The 16,553-nt window shown below is 35.6% G+C and overlaps 1 protein-coding gene across 2 annotated transcripts in view; it reads right to left on the reverse strand.

Moving 5' to 3' along the window:
- LOC136028885 (kelch domain-containing protein 3-like) overlaps positions 1–16,553 on the reverse strand; it is a 75,744-nt gene that overhangs the window by 13,283 nt on the left and 45,908 nt on the right. For both annotated transcript variants that reach the window (XM_065706842.1, XM_065706851.1), the window contains exons 5-6: positions 14,140–14,362; positions 12,193–12,388 (exon numbers count right to left, since the gene is read on the reverse strand). In XM_065706842.1, coding sequence (XP_065562914.1) covers positions 12,193–12,388; positions 14,140–14,362 — 419 coding nt within the window. The remainder of the gene's footprint in view (positions 1–12,192; positions 12,389–14,139; positions 14,363–16,553) is intronic.

A 16,553-nucleotide genomic window follows, 5' to 3' on the forward strand; every position in this document is an offset into this window, starting at 1 on the left:
AAAATTAGCATGAAAATCCGATTCTTTTGATGTATATTTTAGCATCAAAATTCCGTTTTTTAGAGTTTCGTTTACTATTTGCCGGGTCGCTCCTTATAACATTACGCCGGATTCCTCAACCCAATAACTCACAAAAAAATCCTGAATTGTCACACTTAGTTATAGGCTAAATTTGGCGTTTTTGGCCTATATCTCAGAAACGCCCCAACGGCGAACATGCGCCCTATAATATTCGTTTTCAGCATGGTCGACTACCCTAGGATCCGTCCTCAGCATTTTTGTACCTTCCGGCATGGGTGGGTGCACGATACAGAATCTTGCGCTCTGACCAAAAGAAAGGAAATAACGGAAGAAACTCGTTTCTGGGGAGTTTCATCTATTCAAAGGTTCAAAGAGAGGTTCCAATCCACACTTAGTAGTCACATTTTGGGTACTAAAAATATTATAATTTCATTTCCTGTTTTGAATGAAAGGCTTCGCCAACTTTATATATATATAGCTTCATAACTGCTTATATATCTTCCAGCCTGATATTGTACGATTTCGTCGATATGTTTGATTTCGGACTGCAAACCAACGGTATTTTAAAATATAATTGTCTTCAACCTGTTGAATCATTAGTCTATAGGAATAATAATGCATTGTACTGCATTTCTTATTCATTTCTTTGTTAGTGGCTGGATTTATCAATTTAATATTACTGTGATAGCCGTCGGCTCCATCCCAAAAAATGATAGGATATTGTAGGGCATCGTAGCATCGATGAGTTTCAGCAATTCTTACCAACTGAGCGTTTCGCTTATGAAGAATAATATCTGGAGGTAAAAACTGATCACCGACCATAACGATTGCCACTTCATCGATAGTTGGAGCATTGTATCTACGCACATGTTGGCCAGGAGGCGTTTTGTCAGCGGAAATAACAATTTTATGCGTGTCAGTAGGCATCAAATCGATGGCTGTTTTGAACAGACGCACTAAATTATTATTTTCGTGAAAAAGATGTTGCAATTGGGAAACGATTATCCTTTCAACGTTGGGAGAAATTTCGCAACGTGCATTCAATTCAGAATTTCTATCACTGATGATGTACAATTGTAAAAATTTATGATTCTCGCCTGAGAATGGTAGAAGGGACCCTGCTCTATGATAAATTTGCCCTTTTACTTTGAAAGTAGACATAAATTGATCTGGATTTTCGATTTGGGCTCCAAACGACGTCATTTGGAAACATGAGCTATATTTTCTGATTTGTGACAAAAAACGCTTAGATTCTGACGTAGTTCCAGTAAGGAAATTCTTCAATGGCTCTGGTGGTGCAGCCAATAGAGGAAGTTTAACTTTTCCTGAGGCGCAACACATTCCCATTGTTTCACCATTGAATTTCAAGGCCTTCCAATAGGGACAAATTTTAGACATAGTCCCGATTTGAACACATCTACTCAAGCTATAATCATCGACTGGGCTGTACCTGAATGCCAGGCGATAACTTTCAGGTTGCTCTGATTCCTCGGCACGCTTTCTTTTCTTACTTTCTCTATCAGCAGTAAGCCTGATTTCTTGCTGTTCTTGTGATTCCTCGGCACGCCTTCTTTTTTCACTTTCTCTTTTAGCAGCAAGTCTGGTTTCATGTTGCTCTGGTAGTTCCTCGGCATGCCTTCTTTTTTCACTTTCTCTTTTAGCAGCAAGTCTGGTTTCATGTTGCTCTGGTAGTTCCTGGGCACGCCTTCTTTTTTCACTTTCTCTTTTAGCAGCAAGTCTGGTTTCGCGTTGCTCTGGTAGTTCCTCGGCACGCTTTCTGTTCTTTCTTTCTCTATCAGCCTCAAGCCTGTTTCCTTGCTGTTCTTTTGATTCCTCGTCACGCTTTCTTTTCTTACTTTCTCTATCAGCAGCAAGTTTTTTGGCATAGACTCTTTGAGCATCTTCCTCGGCTGTTGCCATTGTAAGTTCATCAGTCATTTTACAGTTAAACATTAATAGATTTCTACGTGAACGCATGTCTTAAATATCTTTAATGACGTCACCGTCATAACAAAAATGACGACAACTAACTTCATGACGTCAGTCAACACACAAACATGACGTCACCCGACAGACAGACAACTTATTTATATATATATACTAGCTGTTGGGGTGGCGCTTCGCGCCACCCCAACACCTAGTTGGTGGGGGCGCTTCGCGCCCCCCCAAGCCCCCCCGCGCGCGTAAGTCGTTACGCGCCATAATAGTTACGCGCCATTGTAGTTGTGTCCCTATGTCCCACCTGTGAATATAGATTGATATATATATATATATATATATATATATATATATATATATATATATATATATATATATATATATATATATATATATGGTTTTAACTACGTAAAACTTGCGAATATACAACATTCTTTGCTGTCCCATTGTCTTTGCATATAAATAGATTGTCAGGTTTACCGACTCTTGAACATGCAACATATAATGGTCCATGGGAAAACAATCTGTATTCAGATCTATACCTCATGATTCTAATGATTGCCCTTGAGCTTTGTTGATGGTGATTGCTAATCGACCATTCCCTGTCCCGGTGTCCCGGTCGTCATTTACATCCCCCTGTTTCCCCCGGTGTCCCCGTTGTAGTTGTGTCCCTGTGTCCCGGTCGTCATTTATATTCCCTGTGTCCCGGTCGTCATTTGTATCCCGGTGTCCCGGTCTGTATATACATTCGTTTTTTAGTTTTGTTTTTCTCCTTTATTTTTTCCTTTTTTTTTCTTTTTTAGCTTATTTAGATTTTTAGATTTTTTAGTTTTTTTATTAGTTTTTAGTTTTTTTTTCTTTTTAGTTTTTTTGTCCCGGTCGTCATTTATATCCCCCTGTTTCCCCCGGTGTCCCCGTTGTAGTTGTGTCCCTGTGTCCCGGTCGTCATTTATATTCCCTGTGTCCCGGTCGTCATTTGTATCCCGGTGTACCGGTCTGTATATACATTCCTTTTTTAGTTTTGTTTTTCTCCTTTATTTTTTTCCTTTTTTTTTCTTTTTTAGTTTATTTAGATTTTTAGATTTTTTAGTTTTTTTATTAGTTTTTAGTTTTTTTTTCTTTTTAGTTTTTTTGTAGTTTTTAACTTCTTTTTAGTTTTGTTAATTTTTTTTTTTACTTATGTCCTGGTCGTCATTCATACTCCCTGTGTCCCGGTGCTTCCCGGTGCTTTGTTGATTGCTAATCGAACATTCCTTTTGTCCTGGTCGCTTTCTCTTTGAGTTTCGTCATTTATTTTTTTCTTTTTTAGTTCTTTTAGTTTTTACCTTTTTTAGTTTTTTTTAGTTTTTTAGATGAAAATTTTTTTTAGTTTTTTCCTTTTTTTCTTTTTAGTTTTTTATTGGTTTTTACCTTTATTTTAGCTTATTTTTCAGTTTTTTCCTTTTTTTTAGTTTTTTTTTATTTTTAATTTTTTTAGTTTTTTACCTTTTTTTAGTTTTTTTAGTTTTTTTAGTTTTTTAGCTTTTTTACTTTTTTTATTAGTTTTTAGTTTTTTTTTTGTAGTTTTTGCCTTTTTTTAGTTTTTTCAGTTTTTTTTTTTAGTTTTTTAGTTTTTTTTTGTAGTTTTTGCCTTTTTTTAGTTTTTTTAGTTTTTTAGCTTTTTTATTTTTTTTATTAGTTTTTAGTTTTTTTTGTAGTTTTTGCCTTTTTTAGTTTTTTCAGTTTTGACGTCACCTGATCCAGTTTTTTCAGGTGACGTCACCTGACACATCCACAGACAGACAACTTATTTTTATATATATAGATTAGTTTTTAGTTTTTTTTGTAGTTTTTGCCTTTTTTAGTTTTTTCAGTTTTGACGTCACCTGATCCAGTTTTTTCAGGTGACGTCACCTGACACATCCATCCACACATCCATCCACACATCCACAGACAGACAACTTATTTTTATATATATAGATATAGATATATATATATATATATATATATATATATATATATATATATATATATATATATATATATATATATATATATATATATATATATGTATTATATATATATATATATATATATATATATATATATATATAATAATATTATATATATATTAATATATAATATTGCATATAATAAATTGTCAGGTTTACTGACTCTTGAACATGCAACATATAATTATCCATGGGAAAAACAATCCGTATTCAGATCTATACCTCATTATTCTAATGATGTGTCCCTGTGTCCCGGTCGTCATTTATATTCCCTGTGTCCCGGTCGTCATTTGTGTCCCGGTGTCCCAGCTTGTAATTTCTCTTTGAGTGTCCCGGTCGTCATGTATATTCCCTGTGTCCCGGTGTCCTGGTCGTCATTTGTGTCCCGGTGTCCCGGTCTGTAATTTCTATTCGAACAATCCCTGTGTTCCGGTCGTCATTTATATATCCCGCCTGTGCCCCCGGCGTCCCCGTTGTAGTTGTGTCCCTGTGTCCCGGTCGTCATTTATTTTCCCTGTGTCCCGGTCGTGATTTGTGTCCGGGTGTCCCAGTCTGTAATTTCTCTTTGAGGTTCCCGGTCGTCATTTATATTCTCTGTGTCCCGGTCGTCATTTGTGTCCCGGTATTAATTTCATCAGTTGACAAACATGACGTCAGTCGACAAACAACTTCATGACGCATACAGCTCAATCCTTATAATGACGTCAGTCGACAAACATGACGTCACTCACCACACAAACATGACGTCACTCGACACACAAACACACAGACAACTTATTTATATATATATATATATATATATATATATATATATATATATATATATATATATATATATATATATATATATATATATATATATATATATATATATATATATATATATATATATATATATATATATATATATATATATATATATATATATTGACCAGTCAAAGCAAATATACCCTTGCATTTTTCCGATTTCACACTTTTATTCAAAAATCTGTTGGAACGTTGAAAAGATCCTTCTGACTAGTCTTGACCTCCTGATCAATTAAAAAAAAATATTTCATAAAAAGAAATCTTTCGAAGAAAAGTAAAGAGCAATATTAAACCTAAGACCCGTAGGCACAAATTTATATAATGATCCAAATGACGAGAAATTAATATACAAGAATAAATGAAACCCAAATCAAACAGAAATTAAAATACACAATCATAACTATTGTAGAAATAACAGGTATGCACTAATACTGATCAATAAATAAATCTTACTGCGAGTGAAAATTAAACTGAATATTCAAGTCAAACTTGAAACGAACAAAAAGGACTACAAACAGGAGTTTGGCCACTGCCCCTACCCCCTCCCCTAACCTTAAAAGTTCCAAAGCCTGTTGCGTCATTTGCGTTTTATTGAGAACTATCAGCATTTCGAACAGTGTGCTTTAGTTGAAAAAAATAATAATAAACCGATTGTTTTATATGTAATAATATTAATTCTTGGAAATCTCAACACTTTCAGATTTTATTTCACAGTATGTTTATTTTATTTTTCAATATTATAAATATAAAAAAAATGTTTAAAATATATGTTGTTTTCAGTAAAGTCCAAATGATGCAATTGGCTTTAGAAAGTCTACGACTAGGAATGGGGGAAGTGGGGAGTAGCCAAACCCCTCTTTGTAGTCATTTTTGTTCGTTTTAAGTTCGACTTGAATATACAATTTAATTTTTACTCGTTTTCAGATTTATTTATGGTCTTAAGTTTAATATGCCTCTTTATATTTCTTTGAAGAATTTATTTTTAGAGTTTTTTAAATTAATTTCTGTTCGTTTTTGATTGCCAAAGTTAATTATTAGTGAACAAAATGAATGTTTCCACAGTTTTCGGATCTTCAGCTGAGGAATTAAATATCCAATTCTTATTTATTAGTTCAAATTTACTGGATTTATTTAAACGAGCCCCTCGACACTCCTTAGAAGTTTCAACTAAATGCCAGTAGCCGTTCTTGAGATATTGCAGCTACAATCATTAACAACAGAGATGCGTATAGTTTCTTTAAGTTCAACATCCCCCTAAACACTCTCTGAATTTTTCAAGTGATACCCACCCTAACTGTTCTTGAAATACTAAATATATGCCGTTTTAACAACCTGGATGGATATAGCATCTTTTGGTTTTGTTTAACTTCCCCCTCAGTATTCCATGAAAGTTTCAACTTAATACCCGTAGCCGTTCCTGAGATCAATGTAAATATGCCCAGATATTCCCTTTTGATAACTTGCAAGACATCTAGCAAATTTCTATTTAGTGCAACACTCCCCTAAATATTCCCCGAAATTTTCAGCTTAATAAAATTATCAATTCGTGAGATATTGCAGATAAGCCCTTTTTACAACAGGGATGCAATATGCCATTTGACAAGCAGGATGCAGTTAAACTCTTTTGATTTAGTTCAACAGTTCTAGTTGTAATAGTAAAAGCTACAGCAGTATCTGCCATCAGTCACAATCGTACTAGTAGTAGCACTAATAATATTGGTAGTAACAGTCTAAAGTACTAGCACTTGTAGTCACTAGTTGTCACATTCAGTCACAAGTTGTCATACTCGCAAAAGCAAATAGTCACAGTCGCAGTTGCAAGTTGTCATAGTCACAAGTAGCCGCAGTAACAGTCGAGTTGCATTCGTGTTCGCAGTCGCAGGTAGTCGCATTCGCTATTATTCACAGTCAGAAGTAGTTATAGTCACAAGTAGCCACAGTATCAGATACAAGTAGTCATGTCTGCAGTCACAAGCAGTTGTAGTCACAAGCAGTCATAGTCACAGTCGCAAGTAATCACAGTAACAGTCAGAGTAGTAGAAATAATAGTGGTCCTGAATGTTTCAAGTTAATACCCTTAGCTATCCCTATTATATGACAAATACGCCCTTTTGATAATCTGCATGCACATGATGCTTTTTGATTTAGTTTAAAATCATCCTAAAAATGCCCTGAAGGTTCACCTTAATATCCTTAGCCTTTTCGACACACCCAGGGTCAAACACTTCCCACTTTCCTAATGATAAATCCTGCAGGTGAATAATCGGCACAGTGTATAAGTAACAACCCTGTCTCCGAGGCTTTGGCGGCAGAGCATCCCCAGAGACATAAGACATATTAGATTTGTTGACTATTTCGAACAAAATGGCTAATTCATGATTTTGATCAGAGGTATAGTCATCCACAGAGGCATAGTTATTAGACCTTTCCACTATTTTGAACACAATTTTTTGTTTTCAAAATTTAAATCAGTGTTGGGGAGAGAACATCGAAACAGGGCGAGTTGGGGAGGAACTGGCAGCATTCCGACCACTTCTGGACGCCCCCCTGAACATGCCTTGAAAGTTTCAGCACAGTCATTACCACTGTACACGATGAGTAAACGACAACGAAATTTATAAGGGTGCTATTTTTCCAGAGAGGAGAGGGATCATTTCATCCAATCTTGCGAGGAGGGCTCCTTCTTCTATTTAGAGGTAAGATTTTTTACTAGTGCTAACTACGACAAACATTTTGTAAAAGTGATTATTTTATAGCATCCAAGTATTGCAGTCAGGAGCACGATATCATTGAACGATATCAATTTAAGGCGAATTTTTGTGGCAGAGTCAAGCGCCATTTTTGTGTTGGCTAAAACAGAAACGGTAAGAAACCTGTTTTTACTAAAAGAAAAACGGCCGTTTTAACAGATACTTGTTTTTTTTTATAGTTGTTTAAGCATAAAAGAGTTCAGAGTGGGTTATATGTAAATTAAAAAAAAATTACAAAAAGACCCAAATATATCAAAGGACCAAAGACGAATGTACAAAAAGACCACATAAAAAAAACATCGTTAGCACTGCTTTCGCGTAAAGTACGCATAAATAATAAATGCACTCTCACTTGGTATTGAAATTGCAGGCACTGGGAGATGCATGCATGCAATTTCAATTAACTCTGGATAAGTGTAGAAGTAGTTATTCCAAATTTTCTAGTGGATCAGAACTATTTTTTTTCCTGATCTTCGTCTCTCGCTCAAGAACAAGGGAACTCTTTTCTCATATACCCTAACAATACTTGCTGCCAAGCAGGTAGTGCTTATAATGTTATCATTTTGACTTGAAAATTTCATCCGAAGTCCAGTCTTAGAAACCAAGTAGTGGAGGCATTTTGGTTTGTCCCTGCATTGGTAAAAGCGACGTCAATTGGGAAAGATACAGAGTTAAATTGGATTTTATTGAGTTCTTCTGTACTTCTCTGCTCGGAAATAAACTACTAGAAAAGTAAGGAGACAGACTGACGAGGTGAATCTCAGTCTATATGGCTGATTTTTTCGAAAATTTTATGGTTTAAAAAGCCCTTATGAAAAGTACCATACCAAATTTAGGACTGGCCGAATGATATCTCTTGAGCTGAACAGGTAATAATTCCTTCAGGCCATTGACTGACTGAGCCATAGTGCTAGTATCCAGAGTCTGACAAAATCAAAGAAGTCCTTTAATCATCAGCACAACTTTGCTGGCCGAAACATAAGTATACACACTAGCTATCACCGTTGCATGTTTGAACGGGCAAAGAACCTTAATGACCGCTTCCACGATGGATCACACATTGCTGTGAAGTTCAAGCTCTTTGACTTTAGCTTCACGAAGGTTTCGGTTGAAGAAGTCGTGCAGTGGCTCTTTTCGGGCACAACAAATTTCTTTCATGGCAGGGGAGCTGTTCCATCGAACATTCATACCCTTTGTGATACATGGGCTAAGATTATATGTCATGCACATAGCCTCAAAAAAATCATGGGATCTGGAGGACACTTTCGTGAATGCTCCTCGCGTTAATACTTTACTATAGACGCCTCTTTGCCTAGGGACTGCTCACTGAGCAGCCAGGTAACTATGTACTTACCAATACTAACCAAAAGGTGCAAATCCAGTTAGAACCAGTTAGCTGGTTGAGTTACTTTTACGCAAATAAAATAAAAGTCGCTAGAACCAACTATGATCCTATTCGCAACCAAAACACGGAAAAGGAAGAAAAACGAGTTTAAACAAAGCGGAAACGGCAAAAACTGTAAAAAAAAACAGAAGGTAATAAAAAAACTACAACTTGTTTCTTGTTTTTCCTCTTTTCTAAAATTGAACAGAAAATTTTAGAAAAAATAACAGAAACACTGCCGACCCATGTTTAGTAGGTTATCGAGCTTTAAAAAGTCACAAAATGAGTTGCAGTAGTAGTGTCCCTGAGAGTTTCAATTTAAAACCCTTACCCTTTCCTAAGATATTACGGATACACCTTTTTAGACAATCAGGATGCACAAAGTATCTTTTGATTTGGTCCGAAATGCTCCTCATCATTCCCCAGAGTTTCCCTAGATATCCTTAGCCTATTTGGACTAACCCAGTATCAAACATCCCTCCCACCTTTTATAATGATAAAGCTTGCATGCAAAATGGATAAATCACATAATTTAGATTTCTTGCCCCGGGAGCTATGGGGAGTATGGCATCCCGGAGCCGCCATTGTTAGACCTTTTGTCTGTTTTAAACAAAACAGCTTTTTAAATTTCTATTAGTGTTGAGGGGGAGGGGGGTATCTAAATAAGCAGGGGGCGGAGGCAGCTTCAACATCCCCTGAAAATTTCAACGTAATATCTTCAGCTGTTGCTTAGATATTGATGATTCACCCTTTTAACAACTATGAATATAGTGTGTTTTGATTTTGTTCGCATTCCGCTCAAAAGTTCCTGAAAATTTTAAGTTAATACCCTAAGCCTTTTTGAAGACACATGATCAAACATACTCCCTTTTCCCAATAACCAACCTCATACATAAATAACTGACAACATGCATAGCTTACAACCCTCGCCCCGAGGGCTTTGAAGGGTTATTATGCCTTCCCGGAGGCATAGTTATTAGACCTTAATACTATTTTGAACATGATGGCTATTTCAAAATTTTGATTGGATTTCTTTACGAGAGGGCAGCTAAAAAATCATAAGAAGGTGGTCGGTTGCCCTCCAGCCGCTTTTCAAAATATCCCTCAACTTCCCCCCCCCCCAAAGTTTAACCTTAATACTCTTAGAAACTTTGGACACACCCAGAATCAAACATTCCTCCTTTTCCTAATGATAACCATTCTGCATGTAAATACAGGCAAATTGAATAACTTACACTCCTTGCCCCGGAGGCTGTGGGGTTTATTTCAACCGCGGAGGCACAAATATTTGACCTTTGGAGTATTTTGCACAAAACTACTATCTCATGTTTCATCGGATAGCTTTGAGTAAAAGAGCATAGGAGGAGAGCTGGTAGCCATCCGGTCACTTTTGGCTCTTAAAAACGCACTTATCTTTTCAATTTCCTCTCCGACGTTTATACGAACACTCCATTCCATATGAAGGGGCCGTGGAAAAAATTATTAAGAACACATTGGAGCCTTATGGCACTTTACCACAGGCCTCAGATTAAATTTAGGAAGGCACATTAATCTCATAGGGGCGTGCATGTTATTCGGTCCCGATCAATGCAACCCCTGTAACTGAAAGCTCGTTCAACTAAACGTCCATCCAACTCAACCCAATGCGATGCTATCTTATCAACTCAACCATACTTAGTTTAGTACCATCTAAACCAACTCCCATTCAACTTTCAGCCTGTTTAAGACAACCTGTACAACTCAACCCTGTTCAAATCAACTCCTTGCAACTCAACCCACTTTAACTAAATCCGTGTTCAAATCAGAGCCATCCAATCTAACCCCATACAACTAACTTTTAGTAAACCACATTACTTGAATACTTGTTTGGCAAAATCAATAAACAACCTTTGAATAAGTTTTAATCAGTGCTGATTAGAAGACCAAAAGTTGTTCTCGTTTCCTTCACAGTTTATAGCTTATGTTGCAGAAGCCTTAGCTTTAGGTCAAATTTGACATTTAAATAATAGCATAGGGTTGAAGCTTTAAGTGATATCACACTTTGTAAGGTTTCTGTGGTAACATCTTTTGTACAAGTATTTCCATGTTTAAAATAAATATAAAGCTCGTTAATATAGTTTTTTTTGTCCTAAAAACGAACTATTTACAAGTGAATAGCGTATAAAACTTTAACATATCCCCCATGTTTTCTCTATCTCTGGCTACTTCAATTTTTTGCAGATTCTTGTGCTCAGGGATTTCATTGCATACTTTTTCAATTTAGGGCCATCTGCGGGAGGGGAGGGTGGGGCAGACAAAACATTTTCCCTCGCACGGGAGCTCCTAGAGTGCATAATTTTTTAGTATTTAATTTTCAGTTTAGAAACATTTGGAATGAAATTGGTCAGAATTCCAATTAATTTGCTAGCTGAAAGATAAATGTGTCATACGATTTACCATCTAACGGTCTTTCAAAATGCAACCTTAGGCTATAAGCAAAACGTTAAGGTTGAACGTAAGATAAAAAATGCTGTTTTTAATTTTTTGACATTATTTGGTTTTCATTGGTTTACTTGGCTTTATAACCGTTAATGAGAGTTAAATATTGAATAAAAAAACAAGCCAACAAACTAAGAACAGTCCTGTGTATAGCCTACGATTATATCCTTAAAACATAATGATGTTAATTCCAAGATGTTTCACCAGTTTTCATTTTTCAAGGTTAAGATGATAAAACAGTGTTCACAACATATAAAATGTATTTTGTAAATATATAAAACATATATAATCAAACACGATATTTTATCTATATTTTGTTTTCAGAAAAGCGCAAACTTAAAGCGCGACACTTAGGCTTTGAAGAGGTAAAGGGGACGGTAAATCTTGCCCTTATTCGTGGTAATTTCTGCTCGCTTTAAGTTTGACTCAATTATTCCTTTTAATTTCTGTTTTTTGGGGATTCATCGACTCATCCAAAGTAGTCAGTACCTGTTATCTTTTTGTTTAATGTCATTATTTATATTAGTTGTTGTTCGTTTTGGGCCTCATTTATTCATCCAGACTAATTTCTGCTTGTTTTAAGCGTGAGTTATAATATGACTTTTAGATTTTAATATGGCTCTTTACTTTTCTTTGAAAAATGTCCTTTTAGGATTTTTCTTAATTAATAAAAACTAAGTAGTTTTCATTTCATCAAACATCATTTTTGTAGAAGCTGAAAGACAGCAGTCAGCACAAACTGAAGCAACTTGAGCAGAATGGCAGCATTTCTTTTTAAAAAGCGTGAATAAGGACGAGAACAAAAATCTTTAAGAACACTTACGATGTTCCTCCAAAAGTAATGGCTCTATTCTGAACAATACAAGTTGTGTGCCTTCTTCGCATTGAGATTGGTTCTCCACAGCAATTCATCTCATGCCATCTATTTGTTTTCAGACAAAAGGCCCATAAATCGTTGAAATGTCGATCCAAGATACTATTAAATCCGCCAAGAATGAATATCTGGTCCTTGTATAAAACTAAGAAAAATAGAAGATAAAAAAACACAACATGATCTCCTAATTATCCCACGGTTATTAACTGTTCACTTAAAACTAACAAATCACATTGAAAACATAACCATAAAGTATAGCTATAGTGTATACTCCAATTTTAACTTCGAGTGACTATGGAGAGTTCCAAAGAACTAAAATGCTTCAGCTTTTCGCATAAGAAATGAACCCAATATCCACATAGCATTGCTGTAGATGAGTATCCATTAAACAGAAATAGCAGTAGACAAACAAATTGGCTTGACACATTTATTAGCCTTCAGCAGAAGCAGGTTTTCGAAGTAGAGTTCCAGCAGATTTCTTTTACATGTTGATAACGAACCTTAGTAAAAGAAGAGACGCTCGACAGCTGCAGACGACATGTGTTATATTTTCTAAGAACCTTTGACACTAACGAATACTGTAGGACAGACAAAATGTTTTTACTATTCGTCAATTGATCGCAATAAATTTACTTTTTGGAACAAGTTGCGCCACTCAACTGGTTCCAAGTCCCTGTTCTTGATTCCCATGAAAGAGAAGAGATCAGCACTGCTTGGTTCCAGTATGCTTTCAGCAGCTAGAGGGAATAAAAGGTTTTGTCAGCAGGTCCAATTTGACCTGTAACAACATTCTCATCGGCATCAGTATTGATTCCATCACCACACTTTTTTTTACCCTCAAAAAACCCATCTTGTTTGTCTCTCAAGGCCAAGTATGATTGGGTTCACAAGAACATTTATATTTTACAGTGATCACTACATTTGATTTCTCCTAAATTCTTTTTTAGTTTTTTTGAAATTAAGAGCGTATCAGCCTTTTCGAGTACTTGCTCCCTTGACATCATATCTAAGTTGAATTGCTGGGTGGATCAAAGGCTCCCCTCGAACTCTTTGTCCCCCACCCCGATCTCTTTATTTAGTACACTCAGAACCTTTAGCAGCTGGAAGTATGCATTCCTTTCGTCAATTTTCTTGATTTTAAAGTACTTCGACTTAAGAATAGTTGGCAAAACAAGACTTACATTTCGTTTTGGGATTTTGATACTTTCAAAATTTTAGAATACCTCAGACTAGATCAGTGGCAATCAGACATGTCTGACAGAGACATGAAAGCGTAGTGAACAAGTAACTTATTTTGCAAATATACAATCATTTTGAAAGTGTTTTGTATATTATATTCGGAAAGAAAATATTTAAATACTTGTTTAAAATACACAGAAGCAAATTTAGCCAAGTACATATTCTGAAATAAAAGAAAGTAAATAAGCATATTTTTTGCTTGTATTAAAATACTGTAACAACACTGTATAGTAGAGAGTTCAGAAGGAGGTAAAACAAAGAACTAACGAAGCCAGCCACTATATATATATATATATATATAAAAAATCTTATGTATATATATATATATATATATATTATAAAAAATATTTTTTATTTTATCTTATGTATTATTATTAATACATAATCTTATGCATATATAGATAAAAAATCTATATATATATATATATATATATATATATATATATATATATATATATATATATATATATATATATATATAATATATATAATATATATAATATATATTATATATATATATATATATATATATATATATATATATATATATATATATATATATATATATATATATATATATATATATATATATATATATATATATATATATATATATATATATGTTATTAAAGAATCTTATGAGGAGAAATTTCTTACAGGCCGAATGACTTCGCCTTCCAATAGGGGAGACGGAGCAATTATCCACTAGGGGTTTATACCATAGAAACTTCTTGCTGTCAAACACATAGATCGTGTTATCATAATCGTCATCACCAAATCCTGGTTGCAAGCCTCTATTTTCGATTCTTCCTCCAAAAAAATAAACACAATGGCCATAAGCTGTAGCTGAATGAAAATCTCTCCCTGCAGGAGGAGCACCCTGAAAATTGATCTTTCTGAAGTAAAACAAGATCCAAGTTAAAAAACTGAATACTATTTGATTTTTTATCATCTCTATTTTGCAATATGCTATTGTTTGAAATAAACCATAGACGTGTTAATTTATGCTAGATAACCGACAACGTGTATTTCAGTGAGCTCCTCGCAATTTTTCTTCTATGTCACACCAGATGTTTCGTATAGAATTCATATAGGGTGTCTGGAGGTAGGCCTGATTACATAAACTAACAGATTAGTTACCATTGTTGCCACTATTCTTCTGATTGGATACCTGATTTCTCTCTCACGCTTTACAAATCGTTTTCTATGCTCAATTCATCTAGGAAAAGAATGAAGGATAACCTAAATCCTTTTCACTGCAGTATCTTCCAGAAGGCATCATCAAATGAAACCAAACTTAGTTGGAAGTAAAGACTACTATCCTATGTGTCTTTCGAGAGTCCGGACCTCTTCCAACATCTCTAGATAACGGGAGGAGGTGGTCCCCAAGCTTCAGCCAAACTTAGCGGTAGGTAATAGCTAGTGTCTTAGTTGTGCCAATTGGGTATCCAATGACCCAACTACTCCTGAGTGTGGCAGGGGGGGGGGGGAGGCCTAGGTTTTTGGAACCAGGGGCAGCCAGATTTCAATCAATCCTAGTCAAATACAAAAGTTGTTGCACTAGTTCTGTCTTTCTGTTGGCAAAAAAAACTATAACAGAGTTTTCTGAAACTGAGTCTACATACAAAACTTTTCTGGACTAAGATTATTCTGACGATTAAGCATTCTAGATAAAATGTTAAAGAAATTTCAGAGAGTTTGGAAGCTCATGATGCAAGAAAATATTAGAAAATTAATGTTAAGAAGACGGAGTCACTAAGGCTAGGAATGAGTGAAGATGAAAGGAGACGTTGGGTGACAGAAAGGTCTATCAAGTGGAGAGCTTAACTCCCCCCCCCCCCGGGGTAGTATCATTAGTAAAGACGCTGGGTGCAGTGAAAATATTAAAAGTAGAATAGCCAAGGCCAAGAGTTGTTTTTTTCACAGTTGAAAAAAGTTTTAGAGAATAGGAAGAGTCAGATAAGTCCGCGAACCAAGATTAGAGCATTGGATGCTACAGTGATAACAATGGTCAAGAATATTTCTGAAGCATGAGTGCTTCGAAAAACAGAGGAAAATTTACTATGTTTTCTAGGGATGTGGGCGTCCTCCTCTCGCAAAAAATTCTCACTCCATTTTCCCCAAATACATCCTATCAACATTTCCATTTTCCCCAAATGCCTCCTATCAAGATTTTGAGATAGCCATTTTGTTGAAAAGAGTCCAAAGATCAAATAACCATGCCTCCGGGTTTGACAACCACTCTTCCATCCCCTAGTGCAAGGGCTGTAAGCTATGTAAGTTGCCCGTAGTTAACATAAAAGGTTTTTAGGTGGTCGTATAAACATCGGAGGGCCAAGGCCTCAAAAGGGGCATTTTAATACTAAAACATCCTAAGGAAGGGGCAATGGGGGATGGATATCTATAATCCTCTTGATTTCTGGTCTACGCTGTTATTATGAAAGCTAAGAGTAGCATTAGAACCAAAAATTAGCAGAACTTATTCTGTATAGGAGGGGACTGCCCCTTCCTCATCCCCAATCTCCCCCTCGCGGTCGTAGAAACTTCGGAGGATGCTCATTAGATCGAAAATTTAATGTTCTAATTCTTTCTTTAAGTCAAAGGTGACTGGAGAAAAACCCACACCTGTCCTAAAACTGTTTATAACATCTGATCCTTTTGTTTACCCCTTAGGACATCTGATTGACATTGTGAGGTACCTATTTTGTGCTTTTTTGTGCTATTTTGTGCTAGCAGCTCAATTGTGTGTTTGATGGAATTTTTCCATGAGGGGAACTTTCCAGGGGAAATTCTCCTTTGGGGAAATATTTTCCGGCGTAATGTCTGGAGGAAATTTTACAGGGAGGGGGGTGCACTTTATGCCCGATGAAATTTCCATAGAGGAGTTTCCCGTGAGGGAGAGGGGTATATTTGATCGAGGGTGAGATTTACCAGCATTATTTGAAAAACTAACAGAAATTATTCCATATATGAAGGGATGCCCCTCCTCAATACCTTACTCTTTACGCTAAAGTTTGACTGTTTGTCCCAATTTCGTAAGAGCGTCTACTGAAACACGAGGGCCGATTAAT

This window comes from Artemia franciscana, chromosome 1 (assembly GCF_032884065.1).
Source record: "Artemia franciscana chromosome 1, ASM3288406v1, whole genome shotgun sequence".
NCBI classification, from domain to species: Eukaryota; Metazoa; Arthropoda; class Branchiopoda; order Anostraca; family Artemiidae; genus Artemia; species Artemia franciscana.